This window comes from Lepidochelys kempii, chromosome 12 (genome assembly GCF_965140265.1).
Source record: "Lepidochelys kempii isolate rLepKem1 chromosome 12, rLepKem1.hap2, whole genome shotgun sequence".
NCBI classification, from domain to species: Eukaryota; Metazoa; Chordata; order Testudines; family Cheloniidae; genus Lepidochelys; species Lepidochelys kempii.
Genome location: NC_133267.1, coordinates 3,302,986 through 3,321,713, shown reverse-complemented (window position 1 = coordinate 3,321,713; position 18,728 = coordinate 3,302,986). Strand labels below are relative to the sequence as shown.

At 49.0% G+C, this 18,728-nt stretch overlaps 1 protein-coding gene across 8 annotated transcripts in view; it reads right to left on the bottom strand.

The window, feature by feature from the left end:
• VAC14 (VAC14 component of PIKFYVE complex) overlaps positions 1-18,728 on the bottom strand; it is a 202,791-nt gene that overhangs the window by 113,173 nt on the left and 70,890 nt on the right. For all 8 annotated transcript variants that reach the window (XM_073307160.1, XM_073307162.1, XM_073307161.1 and 5 more), the window contains one exon: positions 8,639-8,789. In XM_073307160.1, coding sequence (XP_073163261.1) covers positions 8,639-8,789 — 151 coding nt within the window. The remainder of the gene's footprint in view (positions 1-8,638; positions 8,790-18,728) is intronic.

Genomic DNA, 18,728 nt, shown 5'->3' with positions numbered 1-18,728 from the left:
GAGACCAAACTAATTTCATTTGTGATTCCTTAGACTCAGAATACACCACTGGGTTCCCAGAGACAAAATGGCTCAGGGGACTGGCCATAGGCTGGAGTGTCTACATCAAATCCTAGCCTAGATCACTGGTGACTGCAAATTCTCACAGCACTATTTGGTAGCCTACAGGTGGTCTCAGCCTGGGTCCTCCCATCACAAAAGCCACTGCCTCTCTTGGAAGCCACAACAGACACACCAAGGAGCACGGGTGCTAACTTACCTCCTCACCCCAGACTAAGTACCTCCCCGGTCAAGGTTGAGGCATGCTGGCAGGGGGTGTTGTCAAAGCCTCTACCGGCATAGCCCTAACAGTGTAGATCCAGCCTACACTGCTGAAAGCAGTTTATCCATTGGCATAGGAACACCAGCTCCCCTAATGACATTAGCTATGTTCACAGAAGCCCAGTGTAGACACATCCAGGTTGGCCCAGCTACGTTGTTTGGGGTGTGGTTTTTCAGGTCCCCTCCCACCACGAATGAGACAACTATGTAGATCCAGCTTTTCAGCACAAACCAGGCCTCAGGTTCCACAGCTGTCCATCCAGAACCATATGGATATATAAGAAAACCAACACTGGGTAGCTGTCCCCTTAAGCACTGGTCTTTATATACACTACTACGCTTTTGCAAACAAGCACTGGCAAGGCAGCTACTGAATCCGTGCAATAACCAGTATCCCCCTCAGCTTTCTCCTCTGCATTTCCTTCCGCAAATGCTATGATCATCAAGACTTTAACATGTCTAACTAGTTACTCTACAGCCTCCCCGCAATATCATCAGGCCAAGCTCAGGATATTGGAGAGCCCAGCCATGGACCCGATGGGGATGCTGCAGCATCAGAAGATGAGTCTGACAGGATGAAGCAGGGTGCACGGGAGGTTTTTTTGGCTTGGACACATCTTGGAAAAGAGCAGGAGGGCATTTTCTACAGGCTCATCTAGAGGGGTTTAGTAGTATTTTAATTCAGTGTTAAAGATCACTAATGCAGCAGTGGCCCTTTCAAAGGCAAGCCATGCAGTGAGGGTTGGGGCAGGGAATAATTGCCCAAGGCTCTGATTAAAAGTAGGTAGAGGGCTGTATCCCTGACCTGCAGAAAGGAGGCCCATGAGGATAATGCCCATCTAATCTGGGAAAGCCTTGTGAATCCACCATAGAGATTTACTCTGTTTTGGAAGATAAATCAATAAGCAACAATAGGAACACAGCAGGAATACATAGCAGATAATTTGCACGAGAAGAAAACATCTGGCACAGCTGTGGGAGGGCCAGCAGCCAAATTTGAGAAAGAGCTTCTAGCAGGGCAGTGGCTAATATTGCCTCCCCCCTATGCTTTTAGGAATAAATGGGAATGGGTTTCAGAGAAGCAGAGGGATGCAGCGTAGTACAGAAGGATAATTCATAGGATATATAATGAACCCACAGAAGGATCGAAAACAGACAAGTGAGACTTTATCAGGACATTTCAGATCTATACCTACTTTGCATCAAAACACAGTTCTATTGAAAGAAAAGAAACAGTCAAGAAATAAATATGGTGTAGCATTTACACCAACAGTCCCCAAACTTTTGAGGGTCACCCACCCTTACCCATGTCCGCAGCTCCCTGCTCACGCCCATGAGCCAGGCTGTGGCTCAGGCCAGGGGGGTGGGGAACGGGACATACATGGATAGGAGTAAGGGAGCCAAGGCTAGGGGCGCAGCTGGGGATGGGTCTGCGAGTGGGGCCGCGGCCAGGGGCAGAAGCAGAGTCGTGGCTGGGGCCAAGGTAGCTGGGCCACCGTGGGGGCCGGTAGCTAGGCCTGCGGCCAGATGCAGCCTTGCTCCTGGCCTTGCCCCCAGCCTTGGCCCCAGGCCGGGACCTTCCCCCAGAGGAAGCTTCATCAGTAGATCTCAAAGCATTTCACAATCTTTAATATCTCTACCCTCACAACACTCCTGTGAGGCAAGGCAGTGCTACTTCCCCATTGTACAGATGGGGAACTGAGACAGAGTCTAAGGCCTTGTCTACACTACCAAATTTTGTCGACAAAAACTGCCTTTTGTTGACAAAACAGCGAACGCGTACACACTGCAATGCGACTTCTGTTGGGAAAAATGCCGTTTTGGTGACAAAGTACAACCACCCCAATGAGAGACATACGTCTTTTTCCTCTAAATTTGTGTCAAAGTGCCAGCATAGACACCACGCTTGACTTCATCAATTTAACTGGCCTCCAGGAAGAGTCCCACAATGCCCATTGTCACCGTTCTGGTCAGAGGTTTGAACTCCACCGCCCTGCAGCCAGGTAAACAACCATCCACCCCTCCCCTGCAGAAGCCCTGGGAATTTTTGAAATTCCATTTCCTGCTGGCTCAGCAAGGAGAAGTCTCATCACATCTTCCCGGTGACCATGGCAGGTTATTGCATCAAATACTCTCCCGCTTGTACCACTCCTGAGCTGTTGGATGGGCAGCACGTTTAAAACAAATAAAAAGAAGTTCTTCTCACTCAGCGCACAGTCAACTGTGGAACTCCTTGCCTGAGGAGATTGTGAAGGCTAGGACTATAACAGGGTTTAAAAGAGAACTGGATAAATTCATGGAGGTTAAGTCAATTAATGCCTATTAGCCAGGATGGGTAAGGAATGGTGTCCTAGCCTCTGTTTGTCAGAGGGTGGAGATGGATGGCAGGGGAGAGATCACTGATCATTACCTGATAGGTTCACTCCCTGTGGGGCACCTGGTGTTGGCCACTGTTGATAGACAGGATACTGGGCTGGATGGACCTTTGGTCTGACCCAGTCTGGCTGTTCTTATGTTGGATCTGATCAGTATATGGGGAGCTGTGCTTGAGCTCTAAGAATTGGGATACCTACGGGCACATTTCTTGAGGCTTGTGCGAAAAAGGCTGGGATCGGGACATGCTGCAGAGCAGAGCGAGGATAAAAGAACTGAGGCAGGCCTACCATAAAGGCGAGGGAGGCAAACTGTGGGCCTGGTGCTGCACCTAAGACCTGTTGGTTCTAAAAGGAGCTAGACACTATCCTCCATGGTGACCCCACCTCCATGAGCCCCATGGATACCTCGGCAGACCTGGAGGCAGTGGAAAGAGGACCTAACCTGGAGGATGAAGTTATTGATGAAGAGGTGGAGTTAGATGATGATGTGGAGCTCCCGGTAGGACAGGCAGCCAGGAACTGTTCTCCACTCCAGAAGCGTCTAGCCAACATCAGCAGTTGCTCTCCAGCGAGCAAGAAGCAGAAGATGAAACTCCTGGTAAGCGGTTGTAGTTTGTGTAGTGCGGAGAGGAGTTCAGGTATAGAAATGTAGAAGGCTGGCTGTGTTTCTGTGAGCTGGACATTTCCCTGTGTAGCTAATCGGTATGGCAGAACAGGGTGTTGATGCATGCTGAGATCTCACAGGAATCCTCCAGAGAGATCTCCAGGAAAGTTTCCTGGAGGTCCCCTGTAATCCTCTGCTAAAGGTTCCTTGACAAAGCAGCTTTGTTCCCTCCCCCAATGTAGGAAACTTTCCTGCGCCACTTGGCAATCATTTGTGCAGGAACCAAAGCGGCACATAGGTGAGCAGCATAGCGAGCTGGGCGGAAGCCACAAGCATGGAGTAGACATACTCTCGTTTCCCTCCTAACCCTTCGCAGTGAGAGGTCTGCTAGAATGACCCCCGCCTGTGGAAAAGCACGGGAGAATTTTAGAATTTTCCCTAGTAGCTGCACCACGACCCTTGCAGAGGGTGTTCTTTTCCCCATGTGGAGCGTGTTTCCCCCACACACACACACCAACATTCACCATGCTGTGGGTGTTTGCGGAGATGTGTGCTTGCCAAGAGAGAAAGTGATTATTATGTTGCAAAAGATGTATTTAACTGAAATGTTTCTATGCTGTGCATGAATTTAACAATCCTGCTTCTGTGCATTGTCCCTTGTGCTTCGGCCAATGTGGCCTTCAGGAACACCCCACACACCCTGGCTGAGCGTCTCTGCCAGATAAGAAAGCGCCCAAGACGCAGCAAAGACGTCATGTTCCAAGGAGGTATTGCAGTGCAGAGAAAAGGGAACGCAAGGAGTGCTGGGAAGCCAAATGGCAGGACAGAAAAGAGAATCAGGAGTTTGTTAAGGATGCTACTGATCGGAAGATTAAAGTAGATGCTGAAGTCCTTAATGCTGTAGACTAAGCAGATCCATGCTCGCCCTCCCCTGCAGCAGATTCAGAATTCTCTTCCACACCCCCCTCAAATTCCACCTGCACAGTCCTTTCCACTTTCCAGGACTTCTCGGTTTCCCCTTCACTCCACCCCCTCAGACAGCTTTCACAATGATAGCTGGACCCACACACAGCTGTGAAAGTCTGCCCTTCCCTGGTTCCTCCTTTCCCACCAAGCATCTCTGTGTGTTTGTGTGTGTGCTGTTTCTTGTGCAGTAAAAGCAAAGTTTTTGAATGGTAACTCATCTTTATTTGTTTTCTACAAATTGAGATAGCAAGCACTTCCAATACCTACACTGGCAGTTTATTCATGTGCTTGCTGGAATATTAGGCCCCAGATGTAACCATTACTTCCTAGAAAAACTACATGTAATGCAATATTGCAGCACCAATCACAGAGCTATCCATTACTGGTTCTCGTTTTCAAAGTGTTGCCTCAAAGCCTTCCTGCTTTGAATTGCACCCCTCTGGGCCTCTCTGATAGCCCTGGTACCTAGCGGCTCAAAATCAACTGCCACGTGGTCTGCCTTAACACTCCACCCCTGAGCAAACCTTTCACCCTTTGCATAATCTCTGTGAAGCTATGTACAGCACGCGGCTATGACCAAGGGAATATTATCCTCATTAAGGTCTAAGCTGCCATAAAGGCATCGCCAGCGTGCCTTTAATCTGCCAAAGATACATTCAGCTGTCATCCGGCACCTACTCAACCTGTTGTTGAACCGCTCCTTACTGCTGTCCAGGTTTCCCATGTAAGGTTTCATGAACCATGGCTGTAAGGGGTACACCGGGTCCCCCAGGATCACTTCTCTACAGAGAGGGCAGCTCTTATTCTGGTGTCCTTCAGACAATTTATTCCCTTCTCATCTTTGCTATGCCAATGAGAGCTGGCCTTCCTGCATACAAAGCAAGCGACAAATGGGACGTCATGTGCCCCACGCAGCGCAGGTCCTTAAAACACAGCTCCAAATTCATTACATTTTGAGACGCTGAAAGAGCACAGCTAGCCTTATGTCATGGGAGAACAAAGCATCTAAATAAAAGTCAATCTGGGAATGAACTCAGGAAAAGGGATGCTGCTTTCCTGATTGCAACCAATGAATGGTTGGAGGAAGCCAATCTCAATGGCAGGGAAACAACTGCATAAACACATCCTGGGAAAACATGAGAAAGAGGAAGTAAGGGCATGAATGTGGAACAGCCCAGGCCCCTTCCCTTCCCCCACACCACTTTCTTAGGAATGGGTGACAAGCTTGGATCAAAAATAGCCACACTGCATGAACAATGGAAATGTGCTATGACTTTCTGGACTTGCAAGAATGGCTGACTCAGTGACTTACACCCACACATCACAACCACAAACAGGTATCCTAGCACTCAGGGACACTGGAGTCCTTGGCTTCCTTACCCTGGGCAGGCAGCTCCTGTTCTCCTATCCCCACAACTCTCTAATGGCTTTTCAGTCTACCCTGTCCTGATCCAAGCGAATCACATAGGGAGAACATCAGCTAGCATTCTACTGGCCCCCACCGCCAATGCTGGAGTTGCTTTGCAGGTAGGACACTGCTGCTTCAGTAGTCTGAGCAGATGGCTGCAGTACATGCATCTGCTTCATGCCTCCAGGCATCTACTTCATGTCTAGGGGAAGTGGTTCTCTTCTCTTGGTTTGGGGGCTAGGTTGATTTTCCAGCACTCCACATTTGCATCTGTTCTGACCAGCTTGTGCAGACAAGTAGCAGGGAACCAGCACACCTTGCAGACAGAGGCTTTGTCATAGTGCTCTATCCCAGCGGAGTGCTAGGGAAATTTGAGCAGAAGCAACACAAGCCCAGCAGTGAGATAGGACCCATACAGCCATTAAGGAGCATATGCACATAGACCAAAGATTTTCTATTAATCACGCTCCAAAAGGCCTTTTCAAAAGGCCATAATGTTACGAATTCAAACCCCAGAGCATCCTAGCCTAGAAGCAACCCCTCACCTCACTAAGGACTAATCCTGTGCTAAATCATAGTCATTGGACCTATGTGTGAAACATGCGGGCAGTCATACTAAGGAGAAGGTGGTATGGCCACCCTTACAGAACTCCGGGGAAACACTCCTTTCCAAAAAGTTTACTTTTGGTAAAAAGCCAAATCATGAGAATTTCAGCCCCCCAAAGAGTAATCTGCCAGAAAGTTATAAGCAAGTGAGAACAGGTTTACAAAAGGAGAGCGTTTTGCAACCCGAACTATAGCACCCACCATTAGCAACCATTATACATGCATCCTGCGTGCCCTACACACACTTGACACGGTCGTGACTGGCAGTCTAAATACAGAGGACAGCTAGACACGGATGTAGCCAGATTCTTCCAAACCCTTGATTTTTTTTTTTGTACTATACTTGAATAATTGAAGCCTAGTTTCTGTTCCAGTTAAAGGGGCCGTGCAGTCTTCAGGATACATGCCATACTGCAGGCTATTTTTAGATAATCCACAAGGAAGGAAACCTTGGCCAGCCAGCCATCAGCATGATTTAAAATGCAGCTTTGCAGCTGTTTGGCCAATGCTGCATAAGTAACTCCACCCACACAGTGTCAATCTTGGACATGGAGAGGATCAACAGCACTCGCAAAGCACTGCATTAGGTTTCAAAAGTTACAAAAGCCTCTGACGAGGCAGCGTTGGCTCTCACCAGACTAGCTCATTAGGCACGTCAGTCCTTCTAAGGCTACAGGCCTGCACACAGGAAGCAGGGAGGGTTGTGTTAGCTGAAATAGTGCAACAATTCTAGAGGGTCTGAGTAGGCCTTTGGGCCAGTACTTTCCCAGCAGTGAGGCAGTCTGTGGGCATCAAGGAAGAGGAGGCAGGAGGGCAAGTAGGTGGCTACACCACTTTTTATTAGCATTCGTGCAAAGTGCCACTGATGTGAACGGCTATTTACAGAGAGACCAGACAGCCCTTACCCTGAGATGCTAACAATCTAACTCCAGCAGGAAACGGATCCGTTTGCCCAGGAGGATATGCCTGGTTTTGAGGATTGAGGAATGTGCTCATGCAGGCTATGTCTACACTATGAGCTAGGGGTGTGATTCCACTGCTCACACATGCTCACGCTAGCCCAGATATAAATAGTGTAGCCACAGTAGCTTGGAGGGAGGCACGGCTGACTCACCAGTTTCAGGCAGACTTGTACACTGCTACTTAGACTCGCTCTAGTGCCATAAGAGCTAATGCGAGGATGGGTACAGGCGCAGGGGAACCACGCCCCTAGCCCGTAGTACTGAGACAGCTACAGAGACCTGCAGCACGAGAGGGGAGTGAGAGGTGAAGGTCTGGAAGAGCGGGATTGCCAGCTGCAATGGCTGAACTGCTGTTCGGGGAAGTGGGTGGATTCCAATTGTAAATGACTTTTTCTATAAAACCCCAAAGTATGAAGATTCCCCTCCTCCAGTTTTAACATTTCACCTGTCCTGGCACTTGGGACAACGTAGAACTTCATTTTACAGAGATGAAGCCAAGGACACTTGGAACATATCTCTGTGTAACACTATGGACACAGACCAAAACATTTTCAATTGGGGCCTTTACATTTTGGGTGCCTCAGTTTTTGGAAAAACAAAAGGAGGACGTGTGGCACCTTAGAGACTAACCAATTTATTTGAGCATAAGCTTTCACGAGCTACAGCTCACTTCATCGGATGTTGTAGCTCATGAAAGCTTATGCTCAAATAAATTGGTTAGTCTCTAAGGTGCCACAAGTCCTCCTTTTCTTTTTGCGAATACAGACTAACACGGCTGCTACTCTGAAACCTGTCAGTTTTTGGAAGCCTCCAGCTTAACATCCTGGACCTTGCCCATCTAGTGCATTTTCTGTGAGGCTCAGAAACTGGGGGTGGGGAAGGAATCAAGGTGGCTTAAACTGGGCACCCAAAAAGCACAGATACTTTTTAAAATTTGTGGCCGCCATATAAATATGGCATCTGATTGATGAATGGCTCAGCTCACAGCTCCTCCTTCCCCAGGTCTCCTTTCTATGATCAGGAGAGTTTAATTTGTTCTATTTTGGGCACTTACTATTAATTGTTCTAAAAAAAGTCAGTCCCATTTAAGTGTGGCAATAATGTGACCAGTGTATCAGATAAAAAAATATTGCAGGAACCGTGGATTGCTTTCGTGGCTGAATCCACAGATGGGTAGATAGGAGCAGCTGGAGAACACTCTTCTGCATCCCAAAATACCCAAGCGATGTGGGGGCTGGAACTGGTATATTGATTCATTACTCCAAGAGAGTCCCTCTTTGCCAGACCAAATCTGACAAGTGCCACTTTGCCTCAAGAGAAATGAAGCAGCTAGAAAGGGAGAGGATGCTTAACAATTTAGATCACTGTCAGGAAGGTATGGACGGAGGGCACTTACCAGAGGAGCTCAGCTGGCTGGCTTTGACGGGAATGTGTAACTCCGATTGGCTGAATCGCGTATCAGAGCCATCACATGGCCCCTGATCTTCTGTTTGACCTGCAGGAGAGGAGGCGATCTCAGCCAAAACTTCTAGGTCCTTCAGGATAACCTGGTAAGAGGCATGGACAGCACACAGGTGAGTAATGACAATGCAGCCTGGCGAACCTGTAGAAGTGGCAGGAGACTAGAGACTTTGAGCCCTTTCTTTTTGAAGTGATTGAAAGGAAATGGGATCCAAAAAGCTAACCCTACTGACATGGATGAGGTAGAAGTGGGGAGGCCAGGACTCCTTACAGTGAAGTTCCTGGCATACACCTCCCATGGAGAAGGGCGGGGCAGAGAAATGGAAGATCTATTGTGTGACTGCAAAAGGGCAGGTGACCATTAAACTTGGGCCAAACTTATACAGTCAGCACCCCAACTAGACCAGGACTTGCTGCCCTCCACCCAGAGTATATCTGGTAAAAGCCAGTGGTTTTACTTCAGCTTCACTTCAGAAGAGAAGTGAAAAGTTCAGGTAAAGGAGGTAATTGGACGAGACATTTTCCCACCATGCAACGAATGTTGCAAACCAGCCTGGACAGCCAGCAACGTTACTGGAGGGAGGCATGGGAAACCTGTGCTGGGGATTTCCAGGCACTCTGCAGCCACAGAGTTCTGCAATTCTTGAATGTAGTTTTCATTTAAACAGGAGCTAGCAGCCATTTTGTTTGCAAGGAAAGTCTTTCAGGCACCAGCCAATGCAGTGCCATCTCATTGAGTGGAATGACAGCTTAGAGAGCTATGAATTATGTCGATTAATCTCAATGGATCGACTCCGAAGACTGTTTAAAATGACAACATTAATCCAGTGCTGATCAACTCAAAAGAAACTTCTAGCTAATGGGCTTATCTAGCATTGGACACCTCACTCATGTGAAAAGGAGTTTACGTTGGATTGAGGCTGAACGCTTTAACAATGAATGTAACAGCTTTATCCAACACTGGTCATTCTCTGCACAGGACTTCGCCATCACCCGCTCTTCTCTCTACACCTCCGCAGTGGTCATTTACAAGATTATGAGGATAATTATGGTTTTCTACAATTGTCCTGATGTCCCAATCAGTAATAATGGATCTTTTTCTATCCCTAGCTGTTTTACTGGTCACCACCATCTCTCTCATCATCCTCCTACTTACTGGAGATTTGTAAAGCATGGGAACAACTAGACACACAGGCTGATACCTTTGGGGAGCCCTGCTGCACCAACCAGCGCACAGGTACTGGGCAGAGTGGGTCTCCCACACACCCTCCAGAGTGTTGCCACCTCTTGCTATTCTATTGCAAGTCTCGGACTATTTGGCATTCTACTTGTATATTTACAGCTCACTGAGTCATGTAATTATTTGGGAATTTCAGCTTTTATTATTAATTATTATTATTATTAAAAGAAAAGTAACCTTCTCATCCTTATGGCTGCAGAGAAGAACCATTTTTTTTAAAGCCATGAATTTTAAGCCACTTGTGATTTTTGAAGTCTTGGGGTGGCAATCCTGTGTCTCAGGGCACTCAGGCAGTGGGCATTATCCTCATTTCACAGATGGGGAAAGTTAGGTGCCAAGACTCAGGTTTTAAGGCCAGAAGGGACCATCATGATCATCTAGTCTGATCTCCTGCACATTGCAGGCCACAGAACCTCACCCACCCACTCCTGTAACAGACCCAGAACCTCTGGCTGAGTTTCCAACATCCTCAAATCATGAGTTAAAGGCTTCAAGTTATGGAGAATCTACCATTCACTCTAGTTCAGACCGGCAATCAAGACAAACACCCCCTTGGTTCTCTGCCAATCTGACCCAGGGGAAAATTCCTTCCCAACCCCAATTCTGGCAATCAGTTAGACCCTGACCATGTGGGCAAGACCCTCCAGCCAGACACCTAGGAAAGAATTCTCTGTAGTAACTCAGAGCCCTCCCCATCTAGTGCCCTATCTCCAGCCGATGGAGATATCTGCTAAGAGAAGTACTGGATGGGCCATATGCCCTTGTAGGCAATCTCAGGTTAAGCGACTTGCATGAAGAGTCAGGAAGAGAATCTAGCTCTTCTGATTTTCAGTCCCAGGCTTTGTCCTCTTCTAGGCCATCCATCTCCCTTAGCGTCCAGGCCAATTTCCTGCATAACACAGCATTTCTCAGACAGGTTCTCAGGGCTTGTCTATACGGTAAGTTAGTGTGTGGAAAGCCAGTGGGTGAATCTCCAGCTCATCAGCTGGCTGCACAGTAATGTTCCATGCAGACAAGCCCTCCAAGTCTCAGCCAGAGTTGCTCCGAGCAGATGTAGGAGACAAAACAAGCTGATTTGGGGAATGCAAATAGCAGCTCTCTCCTGATTACAGCTTCTCTTTCCTTTACAAAAGCCTAAGAAAAGTACGTAGATGAACAGGCACAGCCCTCCTCTCACCCACTTATCATTGTCGAATGCTACCAGAAGCGGCTCTGCTCACCAGCACTCTTGCACACTGAAGTAGACAGCAGTCTACAAAACAAACCCTGGCTGAAACCATTCCCACTTAGCGCTTGCCAGGGGCCGTGAAGGAGTAGGGGCCAGAAAATAGAGCACCCTCTGGGCTCACATCTCACTGAACAGATGCTGCCCCTCCAACCAACTCCCATCCCTGCTGGACCATGTGGATTTCTAGCTCATCAGGAAGGATGTTCAGGTGGCTCTGAGGGAGGGGAGAACCATCTACATTTGGTTTAGCCTTCGCTGCTGTGAAGCATGGCCACATGAAGCAAAGCTACAGAGTGTATTAACCTACAGAGACCGGAGCTTAGGAAACTGTGAAAAACAAAAAGCTCCAATACACATGGGAGGTCCCTGCATGCACAAACATTGTTAAGTAACCCCATGCAACTCCCTCCGGGGGAAATAAAGGACAACAACAATCTTAGAGACAACAACCGTGCACGGAAGGAGAGAAAAAGCAAGGCCTGACAGATGTGTGGTCAATACTACTTTGAATATAGGACAAAACCATGGTAATGATCGAGCCAAGGCTGGAACAGCACAGCCATTTCGATCCCATTTTAAAACAATGTCCTCTTGGGGCTGAGATTTCTCATGTGTCGGCCCAACTCCGGAACAATTTGTTTGGGGTTGGCTGCAGGGCTCAAAGCTAATCAGTCCTTTTGGAGTCATCCACACACAGGAACAGCCTCTCCACATTTGGGGCTCAAAATCACTCCAGGCTTGCCTACCCGACCGCCTATGCCGGTATAACTTCTGTCACCAAGCAACGCAAGCTACTCCGACCTAAGAGCCTCTTGCGGAGGTGGTTTTAGGAGGTGGACGGGAAAGCGCTCTCCTGTCGGCACAGAGCGTCTTCACCAGACATGCTACAGCTGCACCGATGTAGTGCTTCTAGTGTAGACTAGCCCTCAGATACGGCTTTGTTTAAAAACAGGAAAGTAACTCGGCATGGGTTCCCCCCCGGAATGAGGAGCTTGTGAGCAAGAGCTGCCCTCTAGCTAGCAAAGGAATGGCATCTGGAAACGGAAGTTAAGTTTGAGAACGGTGCTCCAGAGTCATCCCAGGTCTGTTGGAAGCCAATGGAAGGTCTCCCATTGACTTAAGGGGCTGGTCCCAAAGCCTACAGTGCATGCCCAGAAAGACCACCACCTTCCATGGGGAGTTAAGCACAAAAGGTTCCAATGACCCATGGCAGCCAGGAGCTGCAGGGTTCCCTGCTTCCTGTGGCAGCCGGGAGCTGTGGGGTATCCCCACCACCTGCAGCAGCTTGGAGCTCCAGGGGCCACCAGAGGCAGCGGGGGTACCCCGCAGCTCCCTACCGGGGGGCGGCCAGGGACGCTGCAGCTCCCGACCGCCACAGACTGAAGTCACAGTGGTCGCTGGATGTCATGGATTCCGCGACTTCTATAACCTCTGTGACTACATCATAGCCTTATGCATTGGCTAATGAAAAGGAGCTACAGTGATGCAGTGCTCCTGCATCTCAGTGACCATGGCCTGCGTTTGCTCTTGGAGCCTGCTCTTCCTGCATTGGCTCAGCATGCACTTTCTGTACAGTACTGATGTTCTCCACTGTCGCTCACCCTGAGAGGAATCCAGCTGGGGAGGGCAGGCGGGCGGAGTGTTTTGTATGCAGAGCACATCTTCCCGCAAAGCGCCGCTGAAGCACTTGCTTTCTTTGTGTGAGCAAGAGAAAGAAACAGGGAGGTTACAGGAAAGCAATATCCTGCAGGAGCACAAATGCCTGCCATTGCCATGGCAACAGGCTGGGTGCCAGAGAGGCACATCAGCTGGGTCCCATCATTCCGGAGCTCGGCTGCCATTAAAACCTCCAGCACTTGCAGTGAACAGGGCTGGAGCCATCAGCCTCCCAGGTGGGGGGCAAAGACTCTGGGGTCTTACATGGGGGCGTGGGAGAGATAGATCCAATGGCATTTCAGATGATGGAGGAGTAATCACTCGGGATCCACTCCTGATGGATGGAGCAGCACAGCTAGGATAACCTTGCCCCCTGCCTTTACCCACAGAGCCCAGAAAGCACTGGGGGCTGCCATGCAAGCTCTCTTCAGCGCGACGTGGGGAACGAACAGGGATTAGTGGCTTTAGTCTACAAGGCCAGATGTTGGAGATCCGGGCTCTGTTCTTAGGTCTGCACTGACTGGTTGGGGGACTTTGGACAAGTCACCGTGCCGCAGTTTCTCCATCTGTAAATTGGATGATGGATGCTTAGCCACATTTAAGACAGAGTTATAACCCAGGCTCAAAACTAGCAGAGGCCAGCTATACCTCCCAGTCAATAATTGAGCTCATTCTGGTAACAAGAAAAGCGATGAACGTAGCAAAAATCTGTGTCCTACAATTCCTGCAAAGAAATTCTGCCCCTGCACAGCTCTTTGGCTACAGCTGCTGGCACCACTGGCTTTGACGGTCGCTCACTTAGACCTAGAGTCCCTACGAGCAGAAGGGCTGAAACTATTTGAGAACATGAAGATCTGATGCATTTCACCTCCATTCAGCATGAAGTGCCCCTCTCCCCCACCACACACGCATCTACAATGGTTGCTGAAGCAGAGATTTCCTTTGCCTCCCCTCTACTACGTGTGTTTCTCCCCACCACTATCGAAACTGAGCAGCTCACAAGCTTGAATGTACTCTACCCCCTCCCCATGCAGAAGGCAGGGACAGCTCTTTTACAGAGGATGGGACGTGGGCACAGAAAGGAACAGAAACCCAATCTCCCGGTTATCAGTACACTGCCCTTAACCCAAGACCATCCTGCCTCTATTCCTCCCCGCCGTGTGCTAGACTTTTCTCCATATAGCCGAACCAAAGGGCAACCAGTGCCACTTACACAATCTCCCCAGCCAAGAGAGTTTTCCTCAGCTGGGTCTCCTAGATTCCAGGAGGCGAGGCTATTTGGGTGGTGCTCTCTGCAGTAGGAACAAGTGGCGCTTATTAGTGTTAATTGGAACAAGCCTCAAAAAGGAGAACATGTCTCTTAGGAAACATGAATAGTAACCAGGTCAAAACATTCGGCGGGCACCTTCTCACTGATAGTTACTGGTATCCCCATTTAGCCAGAGCAAGCAATGGCAGGGCTGGAGAGTACTGGAGAGGAAAGTTACCCCTCCGCATGGCTGCAGATAGGCCTGGGGGGACAGACAGAGAGGGAATTATAAAAAGACAGGAAGGTTGTAACAAACTAGCTGGTTTCCTTCCTTGTTGGGAGTACAGATTTCTCTCTACATTGCTCCCAAGCAATGGTTTTAAAGGCATAGAAACCAGAGATTTGTAGGTTTCAGAATAGCAGCCGTGTTAGTCTGTATTCGCAAAAAGAAAAGAAGGAATTGTGGCACCTTAGAGACTAACCAATTTGAGCATAAGCTTTCGTGAGCTACAGCTCACTTCATCGGATGCATGCAGTGGATTTGTAGGTCTCTTCTGTTATCCAGATCTAGGTCAAGTTAATTTGCCTCTTGTTCTGGCTGAACTGATCTGATACTTAGCATCACTGGCTTCTGAGGAGGCTTTCAGGCAGGGCAAGGCGGAGAAAGCAGCCCCCACCCTTCATTTTCCTCTGCAAAGGCATCACCCGTCTCTTAGAAGTAATGTACCATGACACGTGAGCCATTCCCTAGCAACTCAGCAGTGCATCCTGCTGCCACCCAGTAACCCTGCTCATGGGGGGAGCGTACACTCTGGGGGGCAGCCCTGCTGCTCACACGCAGATTCGGGAAGGAGAACAGGAGGAGAGGAGAGAGTCAGCAGGACCACAGGTGTTGAAAGCTGAAACACTTGACGAGTGCTGCCCCACTGCTAGTTGAGCATGTCTCCCTTTGGCACCTGGCAAAGGTCCCCAGCTGCTGACGGGATGGCAGGGGGCAGACAAAAAGCCTCAGTTCTTGTGACCCAGGCACCTTCCCACACTGAAAGCGCTGAGCAGATTCCCCCAAAGCCTTCAGCAGGCAGGTGCCTTTGGGGAGCGCAGCCTCTTATTAGGGAGTTCTGCAGGCTTTGCCCTGGTGGCAAAGAGTTCGTCTCCTTCTATAAGCAGCATGTGAACATCAGAGAGGAGCGTGTCTCTTCTATCAACGCTGGAAGTGCTTTCATCACCTTGGAACGAGAAGAGCCCCATGTCCCTCATTAAGGGGATTCAGAAGAGAGATCCCATTCCCATCTAGTTGTCGACAGCTCCACTCTCCTCCCACTCACACAGTAACAAGCTCATTCTAGCACTGGTATTCGCTCCGGTGATGGACTACACTGAGATCAGAAGTAGAAGTGTTATTAAATGAACGATATAAAGAAGCCTAAAAAGGGTAAGAGGAGAGATAAAGATAGTTTTGCCAGCACGTTTTGTATCTGCCTAAGTAACACACATAGATGCACCTTGCGCCACACAATGTAAGTCCTATGGAATGGCCTGGGTTAGCCAGACCTCCATATTATCCAGAAAGCATTACAGCCCCACGTATTAGCATAGTCACAGGGTCCACCGGATCTAGTCTGACCTCCTGCATGTCAGAGGCCACTACACTCCAGCCAGTTACCCCTGCACTGAGCCCAGTAACTTGGATTAGACCAAAATTATTATAGCCCTCCGGAGTCTAAACTACAGTACGCCACAGGCAGAGAATAGGAGGGACCAAGGTGCACCAATGCCCCTGCAATGGCAGGGAACTGATTTGGTGAGATACGACCCAGATGAATTTATATTCCAGTGGCACCTAGACACCAGAAGAGATGAGGGCCCCAATGTGCACACACAGTGAGAGTCCCTGCCCCAAGGAGCAGAGGCCTGGGTGACAGTTTTTGTACCAGTATAACTGTGCCTGTTCGCAGGTGACATGTATTTACCAGCATTGTTACACCGGTACCGCCCGTAATGTGGGCATAGCTCCACACAGCCTTAGAGTGCCGTATGCTGGTATAGGTCATTTGTGTAAAAGAGGGGGAATACACTAGACCAGTAAGGCATCTTCAGACTGGGGTAGTTTATTCCCCTCCTCACATAGGAATAAAGCACCTTTATACAGGTATAATGCGTCCAGATTAGGGGGCTGTGCGGCTTTAACTATACAGCTAGAAGGCGGTACAACTTCTGTCCAGAGAAGCCTTACAGTCTAAACAGACAAGAGACCAAGGCTAGAAGAAAGGAAAGATCATCATGCCCATTTTACAGATGGGGAACTGAGGTACAGAGAGACTAAGGGAATATCTGCACAGTGATTAAATGACCATGGCTGGCCCAGGTCAGCTGACTTGGGCTCGTGGGGCTGTAAAATTGCTAAGTAGATGGAAGTGGGGAGGGTCCCAGAGCCTGGGCTCCAGCCTGAGCCCAAACTTTCACACGGCAATTTTTAAGCCCATAGAGCCCAAATCAGCAGACCTGGGCTATGGTGGCCATGTTGCGGGTTTTTTATTCCAGTGAAGACATACATGGCAGTAGGCAGGCCACTGAGGGTAAGAAATCTATGCCAGAGGCAGGAGCTGAAGTCCCAGTCCAATGCCTTAACCATGAGGCCTCGCTTCCTCACTGAAATTCACTCAGCCAGCCAGCTTCCTCAACATCTGCAGGACGTTCGAGGAACAGACCTTCATTACATGCATGACACATGCATGGCACAGATAACCTGCACTGAAGGTAAGACAACAGGGCCAGTGGATAGGGCTCTAGACAGCCAAGTTTTACTGTTGGCCCTGCCCCGAACTCATACTTTGCCTACACAAAGTTACAGCAGTTTAGTTAAACTGATTTAACTCAACCAGTACAAACCCAGGCATCACCACTCTTATTTCTGTTTAAGTTTATTAGGAACAGGTTTAAGATGAACTGAAATAAGCTGCTCTTAAGCCAAATACCATCCGTGGAAGAGTTTGCAGTTTAACTAGAGCAGTTTAAATTCACATCTGTAGGTGAACAAGTGCAGCTCTCTGTGCAGACAAGCCCACAGCGTGACCTTTAGCTTTGGTCTCAGTTTCTTCAGCTGTGAATCAGGATTAAGGCCCATCTTTGTAGAGTGCTTTGAGATCCAAGGAGGAGAAGTATTTTTGATGCATTATGTACCATAACATTTACTGTGCACAGGATGCTACACAGGCAACTGAGCTAAGTTCACTCACACGCATCCCCACCCCAGGGGTTCCAACAACATGGCAACCACAAGAGCAAAGCTCCAGTGGGTTGTGATGTTATCAGGACTAACAGCAACTGTCAGAACTGCCCCGTGTTTTATGCCTTTGAAAATCTGTAATAAAAGCACATTTTATCTGATGAGATGCCCCTCATCCCTCCTGCACATTTAAGTTTTTTTTAAAAACTTCAGCTATGAAGAACTGTCACTACTGGCTGATGGTCTGGGACATTGGTCTGGGACATTGGAGGTCACCTCACCAGTCACCCCTTGAATGTAGATCATCAGAATAGTGCAATTACCATTCAAACACTTAGACTGCTGCTAGGGAGTGAACTCTGCATTCACCGGAGTGAACAAGCCTTCATTTGCCGTGTTGGTCCCAAGATCGGAGACATAATGTGGGTGAGGTAATAACTTTCACTGCACCTGGGGGAAGTAACAAGCTTTCGAGCTGCCAGAGCTCCTCCTCAGGTTATCCATTCCTGGTGCCTCTCAGCACATGCTCAGGAAATCCAACAGCATCCCACTGAGTCAGGACCCCATTGTGGCAGGCCCTGCACAAACCCCCCCTCAGATCAGGGCTCCCCATGCCAGATACCACTCAAACCACATCCTGCCCAGTGGGAGCCATGCCCAGAGCTGGGGATTGAGCAGAGCACACAGCAAGTGGCACCAAGAATGGGTAACCTGAAGAAGAGCTGTGTGTAGCTCAAAAACTGGTGCCTTCCACCAACAGAAGCTGGTCCAATAAAAGATATTCCCTCACCTGAATAATCCTTGACAACACACCCAGGGAACCCCCTTTCCACCATACCCGGGGCTGGTACCTGTGGGAAGATTAAGGTTTCAGGAAGAGCTGGCGGAAAGGAGCAGTTCACAGTTGTTTCAGCTTTCAAATACCAGCACAGGTGCTCCAGGCCTCTGGTACTGTTCCAGCGTGTAGGGTACCCCAGAGCAAAGAGAGATCTGCTCTCTCATTCTTAAAGGGATTGGCGGGGGAGGGGGAGCAGATGCCCCAGAGCCAGCTCCAGTCAACACTGCTCAAAGAGGGCCCCCAAGCCACTGACTAGGCTGTTTAAAGATTACGCAAGGTTATTCAGTGATGAGCAATCCCTGCTCTGCGAAAGCTGCCACCCAGAAGGAAAGGGGTCAGGGTCCCTGTAATGCCGCAGATCGCTGGGAAGTGGACTCTGCCACTGGGCGCCATGTGAAATTGCTGCTGCAGCACAGCACTGCATTTTGTTACACCCTTAAAACTAGCACAAGGATGCCAAAGCATTTCACAAGCTACCGCGGCAGCCACCTGATGAGCACAAGGGTTGGGAAAAGAGACGCCCAAAGACACTCTGTCCTTGCACAGTTAACTATGAAGGGCCCTAAAGCCAGAAGCGAGGAGATGAAA